General features: G+C 42.8%; 2 protein-coding genes across 2 annotated transcripts in view; one reads left to right on the top strand and one right to left on the bottom strand.

Moving 5' to 3' along the window:
• NRAP (nebulin related anchoring protein) overlaps positions 1 to 2,765 on the top strand; it is a 48,855-nt gene extending 46,090 nt beyond the window's left edge. Inside the window, exons 40-42 of the mRNA XM_026050525.1 lie at positions 626 to 937; positions 1,170 to 1,322; positions 2,482 to 2,765. Of these exons, the coding sequence (XP_025906310.1) occupies positions 626 to 937; positions 1,170 to 1,322; positions 2,482 to 2,583 (567 nt within the window). The 3' untranslated portion in view covers positions 2,584 to 2,765. The remainder of the gene's footprint in view (positions 1 to 625; positions 938 to 1,169; positions 1,323 to 2,481) is intronic.
• On the bottom strand, positions 162 to 24,110 carry HABP2 (hyaluronan binding protein 2). The gene is made up of 14 exons (XM_026050526.1): positions 23,976 to 24,110; positions 17,072 to 17,108; positions 12,648 to 12,773; positions 11,777 to 11,884; positions 11,307 to 11,423; positions 10,970 to 11,089; positions 10,114 to 10,285; positions 9,530 to 9,624; positions 8,227 to 8,473; positions 7,335 to 7,477; positions 6,873 to 7,007; positions 5,225 to 5,370; positions 4,128 to 4,329; positions 162 to 2,541 (listed from the first exon to the last, which is right to left on the bottom strand). Exons 1-13 carry the CDS (start codon positions 24,042 to 24,044, stop codon positions 4,153 to 4,155), a joined length of 1,692 nt encoding a protein of 563 aa, XP_025906311.1. The 5' UTR covers positions 24,045 to 24,110; the 3' UTR covers positions 162 to 2,541; positions 4,128 to 4,152.
• Between the last annotated feature and the right edge of the window lie 297 nt (positions 24,111 to 24,407).

Below are 24,407 nucleotides of genomic sequence, written 5' to 3'. Positions count from 1 at the left end.
TCCCAACCCTCTTCCCATGGCACCCCCACCCCATAAAAATGGGTAAATTCTGTCATAAGACAACCGTGCAGTCAGGTTTAGGAAAATGGATAACCTGGTTAAACCAAGTGCTGGTAAGTGCAACGATTTCCAATGATAGAGTCCCCTTAATATCCCAAAATGAATTGCTGTATTTCATTTCAAAATTCTATTATTTGTGAAGAGGTATATTATAATAAGCTAGGCAATGAATAGTCAGAGCATGAGCTAGACTAGAGTAGATCACCTTTGAACACACGAGATTGCAGTTGGCAGGAATGCTGAAGATGGAAGAGTTTCATTGAGTTGACAAGAGCTTGAGCAGCATATTGTGTACACCAGACAGTACAATAAAAGGAACTATGTCTGCTTTCAAGAGATGAGTATTTGGGGATTCCTAATCTTTCTAGTCCTTTAACAGTGAGCACAGAGGTCCTTCTCCTTAAGTGTCATGCTAAATCAAGAGATACAGCTTGGTATCAGACAAACCTTTTGCCTTTATGCGCTGCAGGGAGCATTGATAGCTAGGGGAGGGTAAGTTATTTCATAATGGAATTTGTACATAATCTGAATCTGAAAATTAGATTTTCCTCTGTATCTCCTGCAGTACAAATACAGAGAGGCTTTCCTGAGAGATAAAGGCCAGCAAATTGGATTTCGCAGTGCAAATGATGATCCCAAAATCAGACATGTTCTCAAAGTGGGAAAGCTCCAGAGTGAAAACCAGTACCGGAGTGGGTATGCCCAAAACAGAGTGCAGTTCAAGAGTCACCTTAACCAGCCAGGATTCCTCCATGCTAAGAGAAGCCAGCAGCTTGCCAGCAATGTTAACTACAGGCAGCCTCTTCACCAATACACGTGTGATCCTGAGCAGCTGAATGTGAAGCATGCAAAGCAGGCCTACAAGCTGCAGAGTGATGTAAGTATAGCTGAGCAGAACTGTCTCTTCAAGTGCTAGGAGGTGTCTGTGGCAATGTGTTTGGCAGACTTCACCTAGCAGCAAAGTTGTGTTCTTGAAAGAACTGAAGTTTCTTTTTTGAAAATGAGCAGTTTGTTTATCATTGATCCGATGCACTCTCCTGAAGATCCAGGGTGTGTAGTTTGAGAGCCAAATTAAATAATACACCCTGGTATATGTTTCATTCTTTCAGGTCAAATACAGGTCTGACTTGAACTGGATCAAAGGCATAGGCTGGACTCCACCAGGCTCTTACAAAGTTGAAATGGCAAGAAGAGCTGCTGAGCTGGCGTACGCTCGGGGAATGGAAATGCAAGGTGCTTCTGCTCAGTGTGAACCTGGAGCTGTAAGTAGAGTAAATCATTCTCACAAAACCCAACTGCACAGCTCACCAGAAGCATTTAATGCTTTCGAATGCTCCCTGAAGCATTCTCTCCATTATTTAAACTGAATATATATACTTTCCTCACTGAGTTCTGTGGCTGTGTCTAAACCTTAATTAAAGGAGCTTCTCTAGGGAGTTAAGCACTGCCATGGTGATGATGCCACAAGATAGGAGTTAATAATATTTTGGGATGTATTCCTTTTAGCTCATGGATGTCTTCATATCGTGGTATCTCCACAGAGATAGTGGAGGTAGAAGGGACTTCCTATACAACAACTTATATCTTTCCTTATGTCTGTAAGACATTCACATTACCATGTAATCTCCACTGACAGCTGTACTGACAAGCTCGGTGCAGATGCCTACCAGCATAATGTCAATTACTGTGGCAGGCTTTTTGTGAAGGGTGCTTCTCCTGCCTCTTTCACCCCCATCCCTACCAAGCTGCAAGAAATTGCAAGATGGGATTTTCCAGGTTTTCCTTCTTCCTCACTTCCACAGGTGTAGGTCCTGGTCTGAGATGCCGCAGCACAAGAAGGCAAAAGTCCATATGGGGACCTTGTAGCCCCTATTATTAGGAAGCATTAAGTTACCATAAAAGTTACAATAAAAGAGAAGATCTATACTGTAAATACTTGCTTCATTTAAGTTTTCACTTTGGGAACAAGCCAAAGAATAAGCCAGCCCAAGAGAAACAGGACATATCCCTGATTTACTCCCCCGTCTGAAAAGTTACTTAGGAAATGAATTATTACTGTATTTGACTAGTAGAGACTGCAGACAATATCATCTTAAGCCCTACATTTGGCTAAGATCTGGTAGTTCTGGGGAAATCTGCAGGTACGTTATCCGTATGGAAATCAGGTGTTGTTCTGGTTTGCTGTAGAAATTAGGACTTGAGCACATTCCATCCTTGGATGTTTGTGTTTCACTTAGGTGCGTGGGTCAGTTATTTGCATGTTTTCCTGATTAGTTGAGTTCAGAGCAGCCCTTTAGATTATGCCCACTAGTTTGCCAGTTAGTCTTTAATTTATAAATATTTTTACACAATAATAAAACAATTAAAACCTTCTCCTGTCCACTGGCTGTCCACACAATTTGGTTGGGTTTAATCTTGCAGGACCAGTCGGAGACAGACGGATGTCAGCAAGTTTCAGTCAACCCTGATGCTTCAGAAATTCTGCAAGTGAAGAGAAGGAAAATGCAGCTGTATAAGAAATAATCAGAAACATGGCACAAAATAATTAGATGTTTTTTCAGCTTGTCTGCAAATCCTTAGCTTTTCCAGTTTTCCAGGAAGCAAAATACTTGGCATCTATGATTTTAAAACACAACCTACACATTGCAACTTTAAAACTGATCTTTCTATTATTTTTGTGTGTGAATACTGTGTTATTTACGAAGTATTTATTTAAAGCTGTAAATGAAATTAATACTAGATGACTGGCAGGCTCAGCTTTGTACTACAGATGAATGAATCTGATTGGTAGAATATAAAATCATTTGTATTGAATAAATCAAGTGAACCTGATTCTGTACTTGTCGTCTTTGGAAACATTTATGTTTCTGTATTATTGATACCATTGACTTAAGAGGATACAAAAGTGTGATTTAAGTGGCTTAACCGATGAACAAGACAAGGGCCAATGGAAGAGAAGTCATCATTGTCTAACAGGTTATGTCTTTTAATGGATACCAGAGAGGTTGTTCTTGATTTACAGTATATTCAGATCACAATTAACTCTTCAGTCTTTTTCAAATCTTCTGATGCAAAAAATCACCGTTAGTTCGTCACAAATTATTGCAATGGAGTAGCTATTGATAGATTCGGTAGCTGCTTAGTTGTACGCCCTAGAACTCAGATGAAAGAGACATGACTGATTTAATGAATTGACTCCTCACATGCAAGCATGTCTATTTTTATGTTCTGATTTAACACCAATCCCATTTTCCAAATTTCCCATTAGGGCTGCAGAATCAGGCAAAAATACACACTTTTGCCTGCAAACCTTCTGAAAACCATAGAATTATCCAAGAGCTTTAGATCTAAATCTTCAAAGGGTTTTAAAAGCCTGTAGGTGTCATTGGTATGAAGTGCAGTTAAGCACATATATATCATTGTGGCTCTGGAGCATAATGACTAAATTATCAGAAGTAAAGAGAATATTTTTGCTAGTGATTTTTTTTTTCCTCCTCCTTCAACCTGGAATCCATCAATGATGGAATTCAGGGTTGTTAGCCCTACAGAAGGGCTTTAAAAAGTATTTCTCCTGCCTGACCCTAACTCGTCAGATTATTCCAGTGGTCCCAGTCTTGCAAACACCGACACGGGAGGCATTTGCAAATACATAAAATACCAGGGACTTGGGAGCACACACCAGCAGCTTTGATGTGTTAGATTCCAGTGGCTGTAGTCAGACACCTCAGCAAGATGCGTGCGGGGAAGAGGGAAAGGGGGTAGCAGCTGAGCCTGCAAGATTTTCAGGGGCAAGGACTTGAAAAGCAAAATGGAAAAATGAGTGTTGCTGTGGCTGACTTAAAGGAGAACTGGTGTTTCTTCAGATTCTGATCGGTTTTGCCTACAAAAAGATGATTTACTTCAAAAAAAACCCAGGAAAACTATAATCAACATTCTGTTATTCACTCCAATGCCTTTTCCAACATTGGAAACCCCATTGAGGCCATGAGAAGCCTTTGTAAAGGTTCTGATTGAGGAAGAAGAGGTTGGGGAAAAGACTAAAAACTAAGTAAATTTCTCAGTCTTACCATCTGCTGCTCCACATTCAGTCTCTTAATGAAGTGACCTTGACTCGAACTGAATTTTGGATTTAACCCAACTGAGGAATCTTGTCACCTGAGTGTAGACTCCTGGCTTGCTTTTTAAACCGCACTGATCGCCCCAGCTCACAAGGCCGTACGCATAGTAGGAGCCATTTTCTGCACAGGTTAGAGGGCCTCCGGAATCTCCCTAAGAGGAAAAGCAATGCAAGTACAAAATACAAAATGTGAAGCAAAATGTTTACAATAAAAGCACCACTTCTCATTAAAAGACTTTTGGGTAATTTTCTTTCTTAGCAGCTATCGCAACGGGTGCTGCTTCATTGGCCCTTTGGATGAGCAGTTCTTTTGGAATCAGGTCAGACGTTCTTAGATGTAAGGTTTTGTTTAAGTCTTTGACGTGTATCTAACAAGGTCACATGGAAATTCTCAGTCCTGAGGTACTAGGAGTACCCCCGAAAAGATGAAGATATGATCCTATGCCTGTATGAAAGCACTTGGTATCCACCTGCACCCCGCAAAATTACAACAGCAAAACTTTATTCTGAGATGACTGATCTCATTCTGCAGTTTTACCTGTGGTTCCATTGCTCAGTATGTTTGCAGTGGTAGTTTGCACCTCAGGAAGCATTGCTTGAGCTCTTGCCCAGGCTTGCAACAGTGTAAAAATGAGCTTGCTTCCCGTTGGCACTAGCGTAATGAAAAGAAACATCGATCCTGACTTTCCCTATAAGTATTAGCTCTGATTGTGAAAACCAAGTTGGAATTTTTGCTGAGACAGATGCTGTAACATAATGGAGAGGAAAAAAAAACCCTAAATTTTTAGCTTACTCTGATAAACTGACTCAGAAACCAAACTTTTTCCAGGCAGGTCTCTAGCTTCCATAGATCTGCTTGTGGCTGACAGGGATGACATTAGCTCTAGGGATATAAATCTCAAACTGTACTGAAGAAAGATGATGGCTCTTGAAATACACTGATGGGAGAAACAGATACATATGCAGTACCCTTCCAAAGCTATTACTCTGCACAGCCTGACTGTTTACATGGGAAATTAGTGTTCAAATACAGAAAAAGCAACAGACCTGACAGGAATCAATTCCAGACCTCTGAAGATTTCCTGCACAGAACATGCTTTCATCCAGGATCTGACCGTATGCTCTCGGTGCGTTGCAGTGCCTCTGTGAAATCAGCTTGACATTGGCGTCCAACAGCTGGTGGGATTCCTCATCTACAGGACGTGCACCAGAAAATCCAGTCACCTTCCTCCCAAGCCTGTTATGTGTTGTCTTTGTTCAAAATAGGGGCTTGTTGGCCCTTTGGTTGGGAAAGGGGAACTGGGGGTGGTGGGGGCGGAATTCATGGGCTGGTCAGTCTCAATTAATACAATTAGAGCCTGGAAGCATCACTCAGGACACTGGTTGTTGCCTAACAAAAGCAAAATGAGAATCTGGCTCAGAAGAGCTCTACATGTGGCCCTCTGCCTTTCAAAGGTGCCGGTCTGCAGCTCCCAGTGGTCTCGGGGGACATCAGTGAGACGTGTTCAGCAGTTCTCAGATTGATACCACGGGCTGTTTTAATGAGCAAACTAATGAAACAGGTGGAAACTGGAAATTATACAATATTTGAAGGCAAATGTTTAATTATAGTGGATCTAAAGACATTAACTTGACATCTAAAGGCAGTAGCCAGATTTTCCACACACTACATCTGTAGATAATTAAAGGTGATTTATAAGTTTGGTTATACTTGAGTTTCAGGAAATATTCCATTTCTGCACTGATTTCCTGAAATGCTAATAATAGCTCTGCTGAAAGAAGGAGCCATCTAGTTTAAACATGAACAGGGTACTTCATATTCTTTGTTGGAAAAAAAAAAATAAAAAAAACCCTCATACCCTTTTTAAGAGACTTTTTATTTGGAACTTTAAAAAATGTCCATTAAATTATGTTGGTGCATTCTGATCAAATGAATACATTTGTCTCTTGTGGACTTCAATGAGAGTTACATCAGAAGGGAGAATATGGTCCTAAGTATCGTGTCTGACTGTATCAGTCACAAAGCAGTAGGACACCTACTGCAGCCTCCCTGACACATCTTCCTTCTGCTGCTTTACAGCAACACATCAATCAGAACATGAGAAAATGCATTTTTCAGAAAACTGCCATTATCCTTTTTTAAGCATAGTAATTTCTCCCCTCAGGATTTACTGTGGGCAAGAAAGGTTTTGGATAGCGCTGGTTGAACTTGAAAAGCTTTGGATTCTTTTTTTTATTATTATTATTTTTCTGTGCATCTGAAGATCCAGATGCTGCTTCTAAAAAGCTTTATCTGACCCAATGGGTTGGAAAACCATGTGAATGTCCCAGTCTCTCTCAGTCTTGCCTTAAAATGCACAAGCTATGCAATAGCCTCTCCCTCTTAATATTTTTTTGCTGGTTTTACTGGCTCCAGATGAAACCAAGACATGGTGTATCAGGGGAAACAAACAAACAAACAAAAGTGAAAAATTCTTTTTTTCAAAACTTTCTGACAGGTTTGGTTAGTCTAATAGTGGGAGACGTCAGTTAATGATTGATTTCCTAGGATAGTTTACTTGTCTTTGATTTTGAATTCCATGTTTTTGTTTCACTGAGTGCCTAGACCCACCTTTGGTTCTAGCAGTTGTTGCTGAAGGAGCCAGGCCCCCTTTCCAAGGAAACATCAACCAAAGGCAAGACAGCCCACAAATACCTGTCTCTGTGGCACCCCATCCTGAGATGAAGCAGTCAGTCCCATCAGGAAAGTCAAAGTTAGGCAAACAGGCTGTTTTCACATACTTCGTTTCCACAGCACAGTGACCATCAATTGGCTTCAGCTTCAGCAGTGCTGGATACAAGATAAAAATCAACAACAACAAAAATTATAATTAATTCTAGTCCTTATCAGTCTGTAACATAACTTCATGAAGGCTACAATTTCTGACATGTTATTTACATCAAATGACGGGTCTGTCACCATGTTTTTAATTCTTTCCACACCATGACTTCTGCCTGGCCATCATGATTCCCACCCCAAACATCCAAGGAATGTGAGCCTCAATTTGCCTAATTACTTCTGGAATACATTATCAGATGGAAATTTGATACTGGCTTCATTTGAAGAGAAATGCTTCAAGCAAGTGAGCCACATGATTACTCAAGAGGAGGGATTTACCAATATCATTGTATTGGACACCATCTGCTTCTTTGTATTTGTAATGTACAATAGTCTTCTCCACATCAAATATTTGCTCTTGAGGCTCTCTCTTCTTGAGGTCTTGCTTTCCAAGGGCCACTTGGAGATGTTCTGCTGAGTATCTGTAAAAAGAGTAAAGCAAATTATGTGTAGACATCTTATGTCAGAGTGGTGACAACCTACTGCTTTAGTATGTGGAAGTTAAAAAAGCTTCTTCCTGTTGTTGTAGAGCACAGGCAGGAGATTTCAAGAGGTTATTTATATATATATTAGTCAGGAAAGCTGTGATGTTGGCCTGTATACTCTGTGCTCTTAACTTGTTGCAATAATGATGGACAGTAAGTTTAAAGCGGCATGAATGTGTTCTTTTTTTTTTTGCATTTAGAGCAGAGTGTTCAAACAGTCTATTGCTGTGGCTGTGACAAAGAATGGTAATTCATGGAGCCGTGGGAGTTATAACTAAAACCATATGTGCCAGAACGTTAGATGGAGTGGAATATGCCAATATTCAAGGTTAGCATTTCTAACCCTTCAGGAAAAAAAAGCTCAAAGAAGTTCAAAATGTAATATCATAAGCTAACAGGTATGTAACCAGTTGGGAGCACAAAGCAGGTTTTGGCTCTTCTGCCTCTTCTAGCTCAATTCAGGTGATTAGGAAAGTAAGTTTAATTTGTTCCTTTAGCAAGTACATTTTAAAATACATGTATAGTTTAACATACATGCTTCATGTATATATTTTTTCCTGTGTATCCTTTCCTTTAAATTTGTTGCTAGCAATGATTTGGACTGCAAAATTGAAGGCGTCTTTACCAGGCACTCTCCCTTACTATGTTTAGCTACCTAGACATAGGACTTGAGGACTTGCACCTACTCAATGCAATGTCCAGCAGTAAGAACCCAGCATGGTTTAATTAGCACTCCACCACAGAAATGCCTGCCCCTCCTGGAAGTCTTTTTCTGTAGAGATACCATCCATGGGTGTTTGCCAGCTTTAGTCTTGGCTCCACCATAGATCCTCTTGAGAGGTCTTTGACTCTCTACTTGTCCACATGTTTTGAATTCTTCGTTTGATGCAGGTGGCTCAGTCAGGCTCTCTGTTTCCTCTGGGATCTCTTCAGCTGCATTGGGAGAGACAGCAGATGTGTAATACAGGGGTTACACTAGAGAGGGATAGAAAGTTGTGACTGGGACAGTTAAGTAGCAGGGGGTGCCTCTCACTGTTGGGACAGTTGGTTACACTGCAATTCTGCAGGCATGGCTGGTGCCTGTGGAAGAAGCTATTTTTTTTTTTTCTGGGGACTTAGGAGTATGATGGGGACATTTTGAGAAATGAGAAAGTAGAGTTAATAAAAAAAAAAAGATTTTATCCAACTTGAAAAATTCTATACCTTGTTTTAGACATAACTCTGTCTCTAGTAATTATTCTGTTAGCACCCCATTGCCTAGATAAAACAGTCTATATGGAAATACTATCAAATTCTTTGACATCCGAATCAATGCAGTAAAGGGTCTTCATGTGGAAGATCTGTTGTGAATCCTCCCAATGTGTGCCATCCCTCTTCCATCTCCTGACCTAGATTAAACCTGGCAATGAGAAGACCCAGATAAAGAAACAAAAATCATCTTTAAAGACTCTTGAAATATTTAGGTTTTGTCAGACCTAGCTAAGCCTAGAAACAATTCAGTCTGAAGTACGTGAGCTCACTCACTCTGAACTAACTTTTACTTCTCGTAGTTTCCCAATATTCCTTTGGATAGATCCTCACCATAAGTAAATCCCAGAGCCTCACAGTAAGCCCTGCAAATTCTAGCTCTAACATCACTTTACTGTTTTGTGGGCATGTGATTTTGCCCTGCTATGCGAGGTGCTTGCAGACATTGGGCAACTTGAGCACTTTCCCTTCTAGATATACATGGTGCAGCACAGCTAAAGGAGCGTGGCAGATATGGAACTTGAACCTGATTTGACTGCTTTGAACTTGGATACCCTGGGTACTGCAGGAATCACTTATGTCAGGGCAGAACTTACAGGAACGCGATTTAAAATAAAATAACAAACACGCCACAGTTCTGTGGCACTGACTTGTCATGTATCTGTGCGTTCAGCTCAAGGCACCTGCTGGCTGGAGCACCTTCACACTGCCAAACAGCTTACGTAAAATTTTCCAGTCTACCTGTTTCTGAGCAGGGTGAAATGTCACAGAAGTCCCATTCCACCTTGTTATTGTTCTTGATGTAGCACCAGGGTTTTTCATCACCATCAGGATTCCTGTAGGGAACAACTGACAGCATCAGCCGACCAGACTGGGGAGAAGTCTCCATGAAACTGGCTTACATGAGGACACTTAGCAGAGCAGCCTCATGTTCCGTCATGAGCACAGAGCTTTCAGAAATGTTCCTTTTGAGAAATGAATTTTTTAAGTTTTGAGAAAGATGATGCTGAGGTGGGGAGGAATGCGGGAGGAAAGAAAGGATCTCTGTCATTATCCCCACACATGTAAACTTTGAGAAAAAAAATGATAAAAAACCCTAGGTTATTCAGAGAAATTACAGAAGCCTCTAAAAGTCTCAGATCAGTACAGTGACTTAGGAAATGCCACTATAACATCCTGTTATCTTCTAGACAGGCAGTGTATCACAAGATGTGAGATCCTAACACCACTAAAGACGTATCTAGCCTTACCAAATCCACGGGAGCAGCTTGTACTCACTGCTTTCCTCACCAGAGTCCTCTGCAGTTGCTTTTGCAAAACATTACCTGCAGAAGTTATGGTCACCAATGCCATAAGAGTCAGCATCCTTCATAAATGCATTAATGGGGTAGTCCAAGAGACTGTGGGAATTCCAGTGCAGGCAAGTCTTTCCATCCACTAACTGGTTCACATTTCCCCTGTAGTGGAGGGATCCCTCTTCATAGCAATCATCTGGTCCTGTAAGGAGAAAATTCTGATATGGAAATGTCTCTTCTGATGTTCCTTCCCTGAAGCAGTTCCTCTTCGTTTCCCTTCTTGCCCTACTGTTCAATTCTTAGAGGAGCTGAAGAAGTGTAGGACCCAACAGTTCACCTAATGATAATCCTTTACCTTAGGTAGGACAGAAATAATAATCATCTGTCCAGTCTGAATATGGACTAGCTTCAAACACCTGAAACTTCTGTGCATTGTAAGAACTTAATGGCTAAATGGTGTCTCCCAGTGGTCTGTCCATGAGAAGTTGTCACCAGGATTAGCCAGAACTGGCTGTAGAACTGCTATCACGACAAGGGAACAGAGGTACCAAAAGGAAAGTTGTGGGTTGTGGACCTTACCTGTAGGCAGTTGGAGGAAAGGGCATCTGTAATGAGGTGCACTCATCTTACATGGAGTTTATCAATAGACTTTTTACAAGAGAATGAAACAAGTTCTGCTCCTCAGAAGTAAGTGTGGGCTGTGGTGTCTGCAGTGCTTGAGAAACCCTGACTTTCCTTACTCTTGAGTCACATCAGAGCTCTGGAAATGTGTTTTCATCAATTTGTTTCTAGTGAGAGCTAGCTGAAGCAGTGTAGCAAATATCAATCATGGAGCTGTTTTGGACCCAGTGGCTGATGGTGGCTTATCCCTGGAATGGTGACGTACCAATTTCACAGGTTCTTCCTCTAAATGGTTCAGGACACTCACAGCTGAATTTTGATCTGATTCTGTGCCGTATACAGACACCTCCATTTTTGCACGGGTTTGGCCTGCACGGTGAAGATGCTGTCAACATGGAAAACACAGATCAGGTTTGTTACTTTGCTAAAAGCTGTGCAGCCTCTCACACAATTGATGGAAATAAGAGAAAGCTCCCATTTAGCCTGCAACTTTAGCTTCTTATGAACTCTAAGATGCTCATCACCATAGGGATGAGCTGCCACCTGGTAAATCAGACATGAATGTGTGGGCTGGGGTTATGCTGTGGTGGGACTGTGCTCACCTCGGCGGCAGTCGGGCGATTGGTAGGGGTGGCTGCAGCTGCACTGGAAGTAAGGTGAGGTTAAGGTAATGAGGCAGTCTCCTCTGACGCACCTCTTCTCCTGACACGTGTCTTTCACTGTGGCGAGGCCCAATAAAACAGAAAAAATAGATGTTTCATCAGCATTTGCTTTTCACAGCATCTGCAGCAAAGGGGCTGTAAGACCCACAGGCAACTCAGCACTGCCTGCCCCGCGCGCTGGGAGCAGGGATGTGCTTTCTGAACACGTGCAGTGCACTTTACTGAGGACTGCTTTCAAAAGATGCTGGTCTCGCCTGTGAGATGGTTGCAAGATCTACTGATACAGCTACACAGGTCTGCCCAAACCCTCACTTCGGTGAAAAGGTTCTCCTAAAGCACTGTATTTGCTTCCATTGATGCAGCTGTAATGGTAATGAAGATAAGGATGTAAGCCATGGAAAGGAGCCTACCTTTCTCACACGTGGGGCCCGTGTATGGCTGGGGGCAGTGGCAGCTGAAGTGACTTCCTTCCTTTTCACACTGGCCATCATTCTTGCAGGGATTGGAGGAGCATGGATCTGCCAGGGTAAGAGGCCATTTTTTTTAGTTTTTCTTTCAGCTTCTGCACCTTTGTCACTTGTGTTCTCAAGTTTTTTGACCCACTAACAGGCACCACTGGCGTTGTGCAGAAGGCTGGTAAAGCTCTCCCCTCCACACCAGGTTGCCAGCACTGCCAGGGGCTGGGGGCAAACAAAGCAGCCAGACACCACCTCTGCTTTCCTCGTGCAAGGGATAACCCTTGGGGAGGTTGTAACCGGCTGCCTGCCTCTTATTTTATGTTCAAAAGAAAATTTGCGTTCCAATTCAAAGCAGTTTTGAGGATCCTTTCCTGCTCTCCTGAAGTGTGGTGAAACACAAAAAGAAACTTATATCTTGGAGAGAATAAGAAAAAAAAAATAAAAGAAAGAAAGAAAAAAAGCAAACCTGCTCTACATTTGGGTTCTGAGCATAAATACAGAACATATATCCCATGAAAACAGCAATTACATCTTACAGTGTCTATAGACAAATAAGTCTGTGTTTTTTGTAGTAGCAATCAGAAATGTTCTGCATGATCAGAATCCATCCTGTGAAACCCAGAGATAAAACACAGGCTCCTTACAAGAGAAATACAAAGGAGAACACTGCAAACAATCCTCCTAACTCGTCCCTTTGATGCAGGCATTTCCAGAGCGTGCTGGCAGATGAGGCCTGCCACGCTCACACTGAAAATGTAGCGTAGGGATTTTACCCCTTCCTCGCCTCCCTGCCCACCCCACCAAGGTGCAGAGTTACTGATACCTTTTCTAGCACTACCGTAGCCAAACATTTCCTCAAACCAGTCGGGATCCTCAGCATATTCTCTCTGGAGGGGTTCCTCTTCTGGCTCCGTATACTCATCGTAGTACTCATAGTCATCAGGCTGGTCTGGAGGGAGCGTGAAGAGAAGGGAGGAAGCACAGAAGTACTAAAATGCAGTTAAGAAGGTTTTAAAAAAATAAATCCTTTGGAGGGCCAAGCTTTTTCTCCTCAGGCTCACTTGGGACTTCACAGCATAGTGGGTCCAAGCTTGCATCCCTTGGAAGGGAAGTCATGGCTTACCTGCCCTGGCTGGTACTGTGAAGCACAACCTGTATCTGCCTCGAGTTTGTAGAGGAGGCAGCAAGGCAGCCCCTGCACGCTGCTCGTCCCAGCTTTGCTGCTGCAGCCGGGAGCACTGCTGTGCTCCAGGGACTGCCCCTGCGCTGTTGGGTGACAGGAGCCGGGACGCCCCCGGTTGGATGTGGCTTGGTTGCCCTTGGCCAGCTGAGAGTCTGGGATGTGCTCCTCAGTACATGCCACAGAAATACATGAGCCCAACACTCAGGCCCGGAACCAGAAGAAGACCCTGGTGCTTGCAACAGGACAGATGTGATAAGATAAGGCGATTTAGAGCCCTACAAGAATAAGAGGCTTTCTTTGTCTTCCTGCTGTGACTACCAGAATCGTGGCAGTGTGAGGCAAGAGCCTGCAAGGCCTGCAGCTGCCCGTGGCCTCCTGTGGCACAGACCTTCCCCAGGGGAGAGATGGGCCACGGCGGAGCAGCCGGCACCGCGCGGGCGCTCTGCAGCCTCCCACCAGCTCCGCGTGCTGCCCGGGCAGCCCCTGCTCATCCCGGTTCCCGTCCCCGTCCCGCTGGCAGCTCCAGTGGCAGGTGCTGATTGAGGGGGGCTGGCGCCTCTCGGCAGGGACACGCACCCAGCGGGAGCCACGCGGCTCTTCACAGGCGCTCCGAGAACGAGCAAAGCCGAGCGACACGCGGAGACGTCTTAGGAAGCTCTCCTCTAGGGCCGGCCTGATGGCCCCTCGATAATGCTCTGCCTTGCACTGATTATCGGCCGCATTATCTTAGTTTTCTCCCTTCATTCATTCGCTTACAGCCTTTATCTTTAGTCTTTCTTTGCTCCAGGAAAAAAAAAGAAATTCCACTTTTGTACAATGGGTGTTTTATATTTCATATTAAAATAGAACAGTCTTTTTTTCTTCTTCTTTTTTTTTTTTTTCTACATGCCTACTCTCCTTTCTCACCAAAAAGAAAAAAAAAAAAAAGACAGGAAAGTTTCACCTCATTTATTGCTCTGTCAAGTCAAGACTCCTTTTCCCCAGCTCATTATTTCCACGGGAGCTGAGTCTCAGCAGCGTGCAAGTGCTGCAGGAGTGGGTGCTTCGCTAGGGAACAGGAGGATCTCGCTGGGAGATAAGGACATTGTCTGCAGTGAGCAAAATTAAATTTAATGTGATGTAGTTAAGACAGGAAAACAAAAAGGGGGCTCTGTCTGGAACGTAGCCCGTGAGCTCGCTGTGTGGGAGCCTTTGCAAGCTGACTGGAGTTCGAGGGACTATGCCGAACGAGTTGGATTTTGTTTCTCCTGTTTATTTTACAGAATCTTAGAAATGTTGGCTTTATTCCACAGGTGGGTGCTTTAAAGAGTGATTCTGAGGGATTGGGCAGCCCTTTATATACAAAAGTGGTACCTGCAGTATTAATGGCACACATGAAGAGAGCTTAGATAACACCAACACTTTGGGGTACTCCACAGCAAACATTGAGACTCAGTAAAGTGGAGGCATCCAACTGGGAAACCCTGCCCAGGCTGGCATAAGATTGCAGTAAATTCGAGAAACCACCAGTCCCTGCGGGATCTATCACAGCCCTCCCTTTAGTTTATGGAAAATTGGAAAATGAAAGAGCAATGACAAACTATGCGAGTGATAGTTCCCATCTTCCAGCCACTCTGTGTCCTCCACAGCAGCATGAAGCAGTAAAAAACAAAAACGAAAGAGCCCTGAATTGGATACATGACATCAAACTGAAATGTGTCTTCCTATTTATTACTGCTTCAACACTAAATAACTATTTGGCTTCTACATCTCTTATTTAAGAAGTATTCCCATTCCATTTTTTTAATTATTCATAACAAGCCATAGGTTTAGTAAAGCAAAAACAACATTTTTTTTTTATCTGAGCACATAATTAACGCACAAAGTCTGATACACTGGTTGAGTTAAACGTATTACTAAATCAGAGTGTTCATTCTTTGTAAGTGCTGGAAAACCTTAACATGCTTAAAAAAGCAGTGATCTGACATTTGTCACTGAAATGTGACTATTACATGAAATTAAATTAGACATCCTGCATGCAAATTTTCAAAGAATAACTTTCCTCTGTGTAGTACAAAAAAAAAAAAAAAAAAAAAAAAAAAAAAATCCCCCCATAATTGATAGGCAGGGATTGACTTTTAAAGCTTCAAATCAGCTTTGAGGTTTGGGTGATCTTTTAAACTGCTCGAGCTTTCATCTGCAGGTTTTCACATTGCTGAGAGCTGTCAATCAAGTAATGGATTTCTGATCAATATCCCCTTGTTCATTAACTTACACGGACTCTCTCTCTTGTGGAGAGAATAGATAGCCCAACACTGGCAGTCACACTGTTTTCAAAACCTTCGCCAGATCAAGTCATGACTAATGTTCCAAGTGGGAATATGATGCATTCGAACATCATCCAAGCGACCTGAATTGCAAGGTAACTTTGCTGGACTGCAGTTGTCAGGATGAGTGATGGGCAAAGTTAAAGCCACTGCAAACCCACATCAAGGTGGCCACGAAGCACCCAGCATTTATTCCAGCTCTCAGGAACGCTGGGGACTGGCTGACATCTGCTCTAATTTCAGTAGTTTTTTTTTCTCACAACCTTTCTGAATATTTTCTCTGTCTGGGAGGAATAGAAAGCTATTTTATGAGGCTGAAATCTTGACTGTATTTTACATGATGATAGGTCTCCCATTTACTTCTGCAGAGACTGGATAGGCATCATGGTATGTTGGCTCTTCCACATGGGCCTTGGCTGAGGGTATCTGCAACCTTGAACAGGGATTGCAAAAGAAAAAGAGCTAACAGCAAAGCAGGCTGTCCTTCAAATACCATTTTGTGGCTGTTGCTTCATCTCAGTTTCACAGTGACTTTTCCTGGGAATGGTAGGGCACCACGCAAGGCTGCTGCGGAAAGCTGGGAGCCAAGTGCATGACTGAACAACCAAATATTTGCACAAGCTCAATACTGTGCTCAAACACCAGAATCATTCTGAAATTTGTTTTCCATGCACATCTTTCTAAAAGAGTAACAGTGATTTGGGGAAAGAAACAGTTGTTGTATGAGCTTTAGGGTTGCTGGATTCCCAGCTTTCACCAGGAAGCCAGCAAGATAATTAAATGAATAGAAATATAGCTAAATAAGGAGTGTTTGGTGAAAGCCACATTATTTTGGCATGAAAAGGGTAAAATTATTAGTTGTAAATTTCAAGTTCAGATATAAGAGCCATCGAAATGAAGAAAAGAAAGTGCAGCTTTTACCCACAACATGACTAAACTTAATAAAGCCTTAATTCCCCACATAGATCACATAGGCTGTTAAGGAAGTACAAATGCTCACCCTACATCTGCACATCTGCACACAACATCCATCAGAATCTCACTCCCAAATCACTCCTTTTCCTGCTATTAACATGTTAACATCCATAACTATCAAGGATTTTTACCGCCATGAACTAGGAAATACCTTTTGAACCTGCTTGCATTTTGGATATGCTTGCAATATTAAGTCCCATAATTAGTTGTATGCTGCAAAAAAGCATGAACCTGCAGAAATCTGACCCTCAGTTTTCACGCCCAGCTCACAGAGCCAGGTTCTTTCCTCATCCTCCTCGGCCTGAGGATTGCAGTCTGGCATGGAGACCCACCGAGCACAGCATGTCAGACCCTGCTTGCCCGCGGATCCCTCAACATGCACTGAGCACCTCAGGCCTCAGAGTGGCCCAGAGAAGACCTGGCTTTGATCTGCACTGTGAGAAGCAGGACTCTCCCAAGATCAGCTGCAATTCAGTACCACGGCAGCTCCCAGCAAGGATACAGAGCTGTCCAATTGTCTCCTGCCCCGAAGCAGAGCACATGGGAATGTTTGACTCCATGTGGAGAGAGGGAGAAAGTAAATCTGAAGGTGTGTATGAGGCATGAGGTATATGTTTAGGCAAGGTTTACTAGCCTAAAGTCAGGCTTTTCTGGATGATGTGCTTTATTTTAAGTACAACAAAGCTGTTTGTTAAGTTCTTAAAACTCAGTGCAAGGATCTAGCTAAGGGTCTTGGTGAAGTAGGTTGTACTTACTTTTATGGAGGAAAGCAAAAGCACTTACCACTCAGAAGGTCGACCAGGAAGAAGAGACTGCCAGACTGCAGGGGATAAAGAAGGGTAGAGAGTCACTTTCTGAAACCACAACAGGAGCTTCGTTGTAACACACTTGGCGACAGGTTCTATTCTGCTCCAGGACGTGAAATCAATGTCACCTCTTGACCTCTTTCAGAGCTGAACCAAAAGGCTTAATTTTTTAAGTGCTCTTTCAGAAGATTATCAAAATATCAACTGCTATCAAGAGCTTACAGAAGAGCCCTATCTCTTTGGAGCACCCAACTTCAGTTGCAGAGCAAAACGCTCTCCAAAAACAAGTCCTGAATGAGTTAAATTGCTCCTTTGCTTAATAAATGACCGTGCATTGACTCTTTATCTCACGTCACTTCTCTGAAGTCACACAGGCCCAGTGGCAGTGACACACTCGACATAGCGGTGCCCAGGTCAACATGTGCGGGCACAGACCAGGAGCCCAAGGGAGGATTGTGGGACCTGGACCTTCGAGCTGGAGGGTTATCAGAAGAGCTTCAATGGAGGAGAGCATTTCTGGTACTTCCTAAGAGGAAATGTCATGCGCTCGACCTCCAAAGTAGGGCTCCAGCCTTTCCTGCTTGGCTCATGATCAAGGGCAAATGACAAAAAGGAAGAGAAGGAAAACAGCCCTCAGCCTTTGAAGAGAGTGAGCAAAGCTTGTCTGGAAAGAAACGCACTGGCTCCACACTAGGACTCATCCTCCACATGAAGAATTCAGCTTGTGTTTCCTTGTGCACTAAATCACAGTGGCAGACAGAATTACCTGGCTGTGATGAGAATGTCCATGCTAAAAACGAGTTCAAAGGAGTCAATTTGGAGTTGCTATTCTTTACCTCTCGTAGAATTTGTAGGAAGGAAGTGTAATTCCAAACAAATAAGTGTATGTATTCAAAAGAGTATACACACACAACATAAAAACTCCCAATTATTATGTGTACTCATTGCTATAGATGCAATTAACTAAATATATAAATTTTTTAGTTGTATATTACATTAAAAAATGGCATAGAGAAGAAAGGCATTCACAGCGAAACACTGATTGTATACAAGAATGAATGAGTGAGAAATCAGACAAATAAGTCAGAATTAACATTTGGGAATATTACCTGGAATGTGTAAACAAATTTGCTTTGGACATATTTCTGTCCCTCTAAATGGAGCATATGCCTCCCTTTGGGATGAGTAGAAAAAATACATAATTTCTTCCTCTGTTCTCTCTGTGGTGCCCCTTTGAGCCACTTGCCTAGTGGGGCTGTAAGGGGTTTTGGATCAGAAGTGTTTGTTTGCAGCAAAGTTGCTGAGTCTTCCCTACACTTAGAGCAGTCATTGACTTCATGTGGGAATTCCAGCAGGTTTCAGCTCAGAGTGGGAAGCATGGGAGGAGTTTGCTCCATGCCCCAATGTGCCTCAGTTTTCCCTAGCTGTAAACCAGAGGCAATGGTCTCAAATTGTCCTCAGAGGATGGCATATGAAACTAGAAAAAGAGAAAAGGGACCTCGCACTTTGCTGTACTCTTTTCTTTTCTAGCATCCCGGTCTGGCTACCCATTTTGCCTGTGATTCCAACCACTCCTCCGTGAGCAGAGCTGCCTGCAAGGTGGCAGATGTCCCAACATCCCTGCTCCAATAACCTGTATTGTGTGACGTGTGGGATGAGGGATGTGTGCGATGCGGGATGTTTGGGATGCGCGATGTTTGGGATGTGTGGGATGCGGGATGTGTAGGATGCGGGATGTTCGGGATGTTCGGGATGTTCAGGATGTGCGGGATGTGCGGGATGTTCGGGATGTTCAGGATGTGCGGGATGTGCGGGATGTTCGAGATGCAGGACGTGCGGGACGTGGGATGTGCGGGATGTTCGGGATGCGGGATGCAGGTGCAGGCTGTGCGCGAGGGCCGTGCCGCTCTCCATGCCGTATTCCTCATGGCCAGCAGAGGAGGATCTTGTCCTTCCGACGAGGTGCAAAGCTGAGTCCAGCCGGGAGCAGGATTCAGACAAAAGCAGGGGGAGGGAGGGAAACTAGAGCGTGGTGCAGGTTTCTGCAGCCCCGTTCTGCAGCTCCACACGGGTACTTTCTGTGTGCTCTCAAGAGGGAATAAAATCACTGGATCCTGTTCGTAGAAGGTCTTCGGAGAATGGGGACGAAGGTGGAAGAATTCACGGAGAGCAATTTTAAATTTTATTACTTGGTGCTCATAAAAGAGAAACCTTGCAAAAAAAGTCTAGGAGAGGCATTTTTTAGTCTGCACAGCTGAATGTGCAGTTAGGCTACTAGAGAAATGGAGGAAAGAAGTTTGAAATTCAGAATATCATAATTTCACCAAACCTCTGCCATCATCATCATAAGGATGAGCACTTCACTAAAGTTTCATTTCTCCAAAGAACATCAAAATTTCACTAATTAGCCTTTGTACAAAAGTTAAGCACTGCAGATATAGGATACTCTCTATTGTTCTATTTCAAGTCCTCAAAAACGGAAGACTAATGAAATATAATAGTTTTCTAATGGTAATGCCAGAACCGTGAATTTTCTTGGCCTCACGACAGAATCCTGAAGATCTTTCTCAGACAAAAATATCTAGTTACTCTCTGGAAATTTGTCTTGAAGACAGCCAGAAAGATTTGACCATAGATTCAACAGAAATTATTTACAGCTGCCAAGGGCACTCTGCAACTGAACTGCTGTGTTTCAAGTACCTTTGCTGCCCCATATTGCAATCAAAATGAATAATTAAACTATAAAAGCAGGTGGAGAACCAGGTGGCACAAAGGAGAAAACCCAGGGCTAGCCTGTGAATTTACATACATGCAAAACAGAAGTTATTCCAGAGAAGAAGGAGTAGTGACTCAAGCTGCCATGGCAGACTAGCAGAAGAAAGCCTGGGATGAAAGGTGTCCTCCCCCACGCAGGAGGATGCTCAGACACACACGCATACTTCCCAAGAAAGCACTACAGGAACACAGAATTAAGCTGCATAAGTGTGAATTGACCTGCTCCCTCAATTGCATTAGGTTGTGGAAATTCTCCTGCAATTTGCCATGCCGTGTCCTCTACTGCAGCAAAGCGAATATTACCCCTTTCGTTCATCCCTCAGCACAACCATAGATTCGCAGGTGGGAAGGATGCAGAATGGGGATGGACTGGAGAATGAAGACAGATATGTGAACAATTTCTATCCACAACTGCCATAAGGAATGAAGGAGCCAGGAGGGCAACTACTGCCTTTTCTTAGTGAACCCCTTGATGCTGCTGACAGCTCTCAGTGGGAACCTTTGTCTGGGCTTCTCGCCAAAGGAGGAGGGAATCCACGGTTGTGATGCTCTTACAATCGTCCAGATTTTTGCCTGCAACCATCTTGGATAGTGACAGTCTTTGAACTTCAAGGGAAAGTGGCTTTTCCAGCAATGACATTGTATTTCTCAGCCAGGGCCGTAGTTGCAGTGCGATGAAAGCAGGGCGTATTGTCATCTGGAGCACACATGCAACACATGTCATATTTTTAGCCTGGGAAATCATTCCCTTAAAGGATTCCACCAAAACATCTGAGTTCTTTACCTCTCTTCTAGCAAGACATCTCTTGCCTCCACCCTGAACAGCTACATTTGCTGCAGAGTATGTGACTTGTTCCTCATTGATTGATTTCAGAATGCCCACAGCAGTTGAAATTTATTTATTTTGATGATTATTCGTCTGAGAACTTTTCCTATGGTAGCACAGGACAAAAACCTTGGGGATCCAGGAAGAAGCAACAGCAGCACCTTCCACAGTACTGATGACACAGCTTGATTGTCTGCACAGGAGCTACCTACTCCTGTTTTCCTAGAGATCAGAGTTGGGGAGTTAATATTTGTGTTACAAGAAATAGTAGAAACTGGGATTATCTGGCTGTTTTTGCCTTAGATAGAAAACGGGCACTGTCTTGGATGCCAGGAGAAGAGGAAGCTGCAAAATCCACTTGAGCAGCCCTGTCACACTAACACAACTTTGCTGAGTTATCAAACGCTTCCGCAGCCTGTGCTGAGGATGCAAGTTATGCTGTTAGACTTTAAGCTTATGCAAAGTGATTAAGTCCCTTTAGTTACAAGGGATATCAACCTGCCTGCTTGAGGGCATAAGCTGATTGCCTTCGGGGGTCAGGAAGCAGCGCTCCCTCCAGGAGCAGCGCTCGGCTTGCTGGGGGCACCGCGGAGGCTTCTTTGCTTTCCTGCTGCATCAGGCGAATTTGGGCTGGTGCTGCAGTCAAGTGCTATGCCCAGTGGGCCACAAATCAAAACTGGCTTGACAATGTTCGCTCCTCTTTGCGGGAAGCAGTTCATGAGGCAGCGAGCAAAAACCCTTCACATCACGAGTGATGCAGTGAGAAGGTGAAGGGAGCACAACTTGGCCACAGGAATGGATCTATTAGAAAAAGTGTCATGATGGAGTACCAACCTGAGCTGCCTTTGAGATTTTTCACCCTAAAACATGGGTCTCCACAGGAACCAGGTCTGACCTGAGTCAAGAAAAGACCAATACTGCTGGTATCTGTAACAGCTTCAAATCCAGCTATAAGATTGACATTGATGGTACGCTCTAAAGAAGGAGCTTTTCTTTGCAACTGTTTGATCTTCACGTGATACTTTAACCCTCACCACCCCCAGTAACTGCACCTGATTATTTGGCTGGACTTATTGGAAAAGTGCTTTGCTACAAGTGCAAATACTTTGGTAATGTCTGTATTGCTGTGTGTGAATATCTAGCCATATGGCTTGCTCTGGATGAGCTCACTGGATTTCCTTTTGGCAAAGTGAGAAGCTTCTCACTATACAACACTGTGCACCAGGGATATTTCTGCTACAGTATCTTGGTGGTTGGAAGCACATCAATTTCTCTGAAAAGCTCTTGTTCATGCCATGCTGATGTATAAATCAGTGAGGACCCACTGGAACTAAAAGCCAAAAGACACTGAGAAGGCGTGTCATACCAGAAGACTAGCTTTTATACAGTTATAGCATACATGTTTAAATGAAGGGGCAAATTTCGTTCTTGTTTGCATCTGTGATGTAAATTTATGCCCTTTTTGGAAATAGTCTATATTTATGCAGGTGAAATCAGTTTTTCTTCAGGTGAAAAGAACTTCAGTGAAAGAGCTGAATGGATTTTTTTTGCCTTAAGTCCTACTCCAGAACTTGCTGGAACTGCAAATGTCCTGGTGCTTTTATATTCTGCTCTAACTCAGTATGAGCAACTCCCTGTGTTTGACTGCTGCTATATTAGACCAGTAGCATTTACTAATCAGTGATACTTACAAAAACTCCTAAAGCAGATTCTAATAAAAAATATGAATGGTGAAAAGAGTTACAGGAAGGAAGGATGGAAATGGGAATTTAGGGTGTGTTTCCCACAGTTTCGACAGTGTGCAAAGTCTGTTATTGTTCAGTTCAAACTATTTCAGTAACCTCTTCTTTGTAACAAATCGTTACGGCAAAAACATCCTCTCAGAATATGTTTGTCATGCAATGGTCACGTCACAGCAACTCATTCCCCTCTTTTTCTTTTTTTTTCTGGGATTCATGCCAAGTGCTAAGCCAGAAAACCTTGTTATATTAATTATGAAGAAAAAACATGTTTTATTAAAAACTAGCCTGCTGAATATTCTGTCGTGCTGCTTTTCAGTGACAGCAGAATTGCTTTTGCATTTTAGCAAAGTTAATGAATATTCGGGGCGGGAGGAGGTATTCACTCTATTTTCCACAGCAATATTTAGAGCAAAGTCAGATTAAGATTGTCAAAGCTAATGAATCAATCTAGTACTTAGAACTAGTTAGCAAATCTGCACAAGACTTCATGTTGGCTGAAGATTGCACCTATCTCTCCCTCATGAAACACGAATTAAAACTGCCAGTTCACCATGAGCTTCTTTATGATAGCTGGGGTTCCCCCGACGTCTGTAAAAATGGCACTGAACAGCTCTAGAACTGATCCCCCCAGCAAGCTGTCACATGTATCCGTGGATCAAGTGTGCCATATCTACTATTATCAGTAATAGATACTCCTAAGGATACACCAATTAATAAAAACTCTATTGTGTTGTGAAAATCATTCCTTTTAAATTCACCAAACACTTTAAAAAGATCCATAACCTGTTAAAACCCTTCACAATGTTTTTTTTTTTCTCAAACAACTGGATTTAACCATGACAACATCTGCTATTTTGAAAGGAATTTCACTACATATGAACTCACGTGCATTGCAAACTTCATTAAAAGTTCCAGAACCTGGAATTCTTTCATAAGAAAATATACTTAAAATCATAGAATCACTATGGTTGGAAAAGACCTTCAAGATCAAGTCCACTTATAACAGTGCTTGCAAGAACAAAAGAAATATTTTTAAAACTGACTTTTAACTAGTTATGAGTCATTCTTCCACTCTTCTTTACAGATAAGATGTATAGATTCGGGAATGTGACAGAGCAGGGCTTTGGCCCTCTCCACTTGTGTTGAATATTTTGCTGTTAACCTTCCTTGTGTGTTAGTAGCAATAATAATTTATCCATCCAAAGCATACGACCAGAGGTAAGTTAGGTAAGTTTTATCTTCTGCAGAAGAGCTGGCAGAATTGCCAAGTCAGAGCACGCCACTAACCTGCTTAATCTTATACCCAAGTCTTTTAGCAACAGTGGCCACTACAAAAATGCACAATGCGCCCTGCCCAGCAAAGACTGCACTTTGCAACACACCGTCTCCATGGGAGAGCTGCTCCCAACGAAACCCCCCAAGAAACTGTGGGGCTTCAGTTTATGTAACGTTTTTCTTGAGCATTTCACTGTTCATAAATGCAGATACCCAGCTGAGCTCCCAGCACCCCGGCAAAAGGAATGCAAGAACATACTCACGCCCAAGTGTGCACTGCCCAGGAAAAGGACCAGCGGAAGGACCTGAAGGGACAGGACACCTTTAAACATTCTGACAACGTTTTTCCTCACATAAGCTTTTCCTTGCTGCCTGTCTTTCTTTAGGCAGGCCACAGTCATTTGACAGTGAGCTAATTCAGTGCAAATAATTAACTGCGCTTCAGATATTGTTTAATGTTCAACAGATTGCCCTAATGAGATAAATGGATCCTGCCCAGACGATTGCTGTCTTGACTGCTGGTGAGTGTTTCAAAACACTAAATATCAAAGCAGGAAATAACATGAATTAATGAAGAAAGTAAAATATTTTTTCATGTATTAGAATTGTTTTCCTTCTTTATTGCCATTTAAAAAAGTATGAGTCAGGCTAATTTTTCCCTTCCACCTGAAAAAAAAGAGATCTGTTTGTTAAAA

The sequence above is a fragment of the Nothoprocta perdicaria genome, unplaced genomic scaffold (assembly GCF_003342845.1).
Source record: "Nothoprocta perdicaria isolate Ctin4 unplaced genomic scaffold, notPer1 scaffold_7, whole genome shotgun sequence".
Classification (NCBI taxonomy): Eukaryota; Metazoa; Chordata; class Aves; order Tinamiformes; family Tinamidae; genus Nothoprocta; species Nothoprocta perdicaria.
This window is presented reverse-complemented; position numbering and strand designations above follow the sequence as displayed.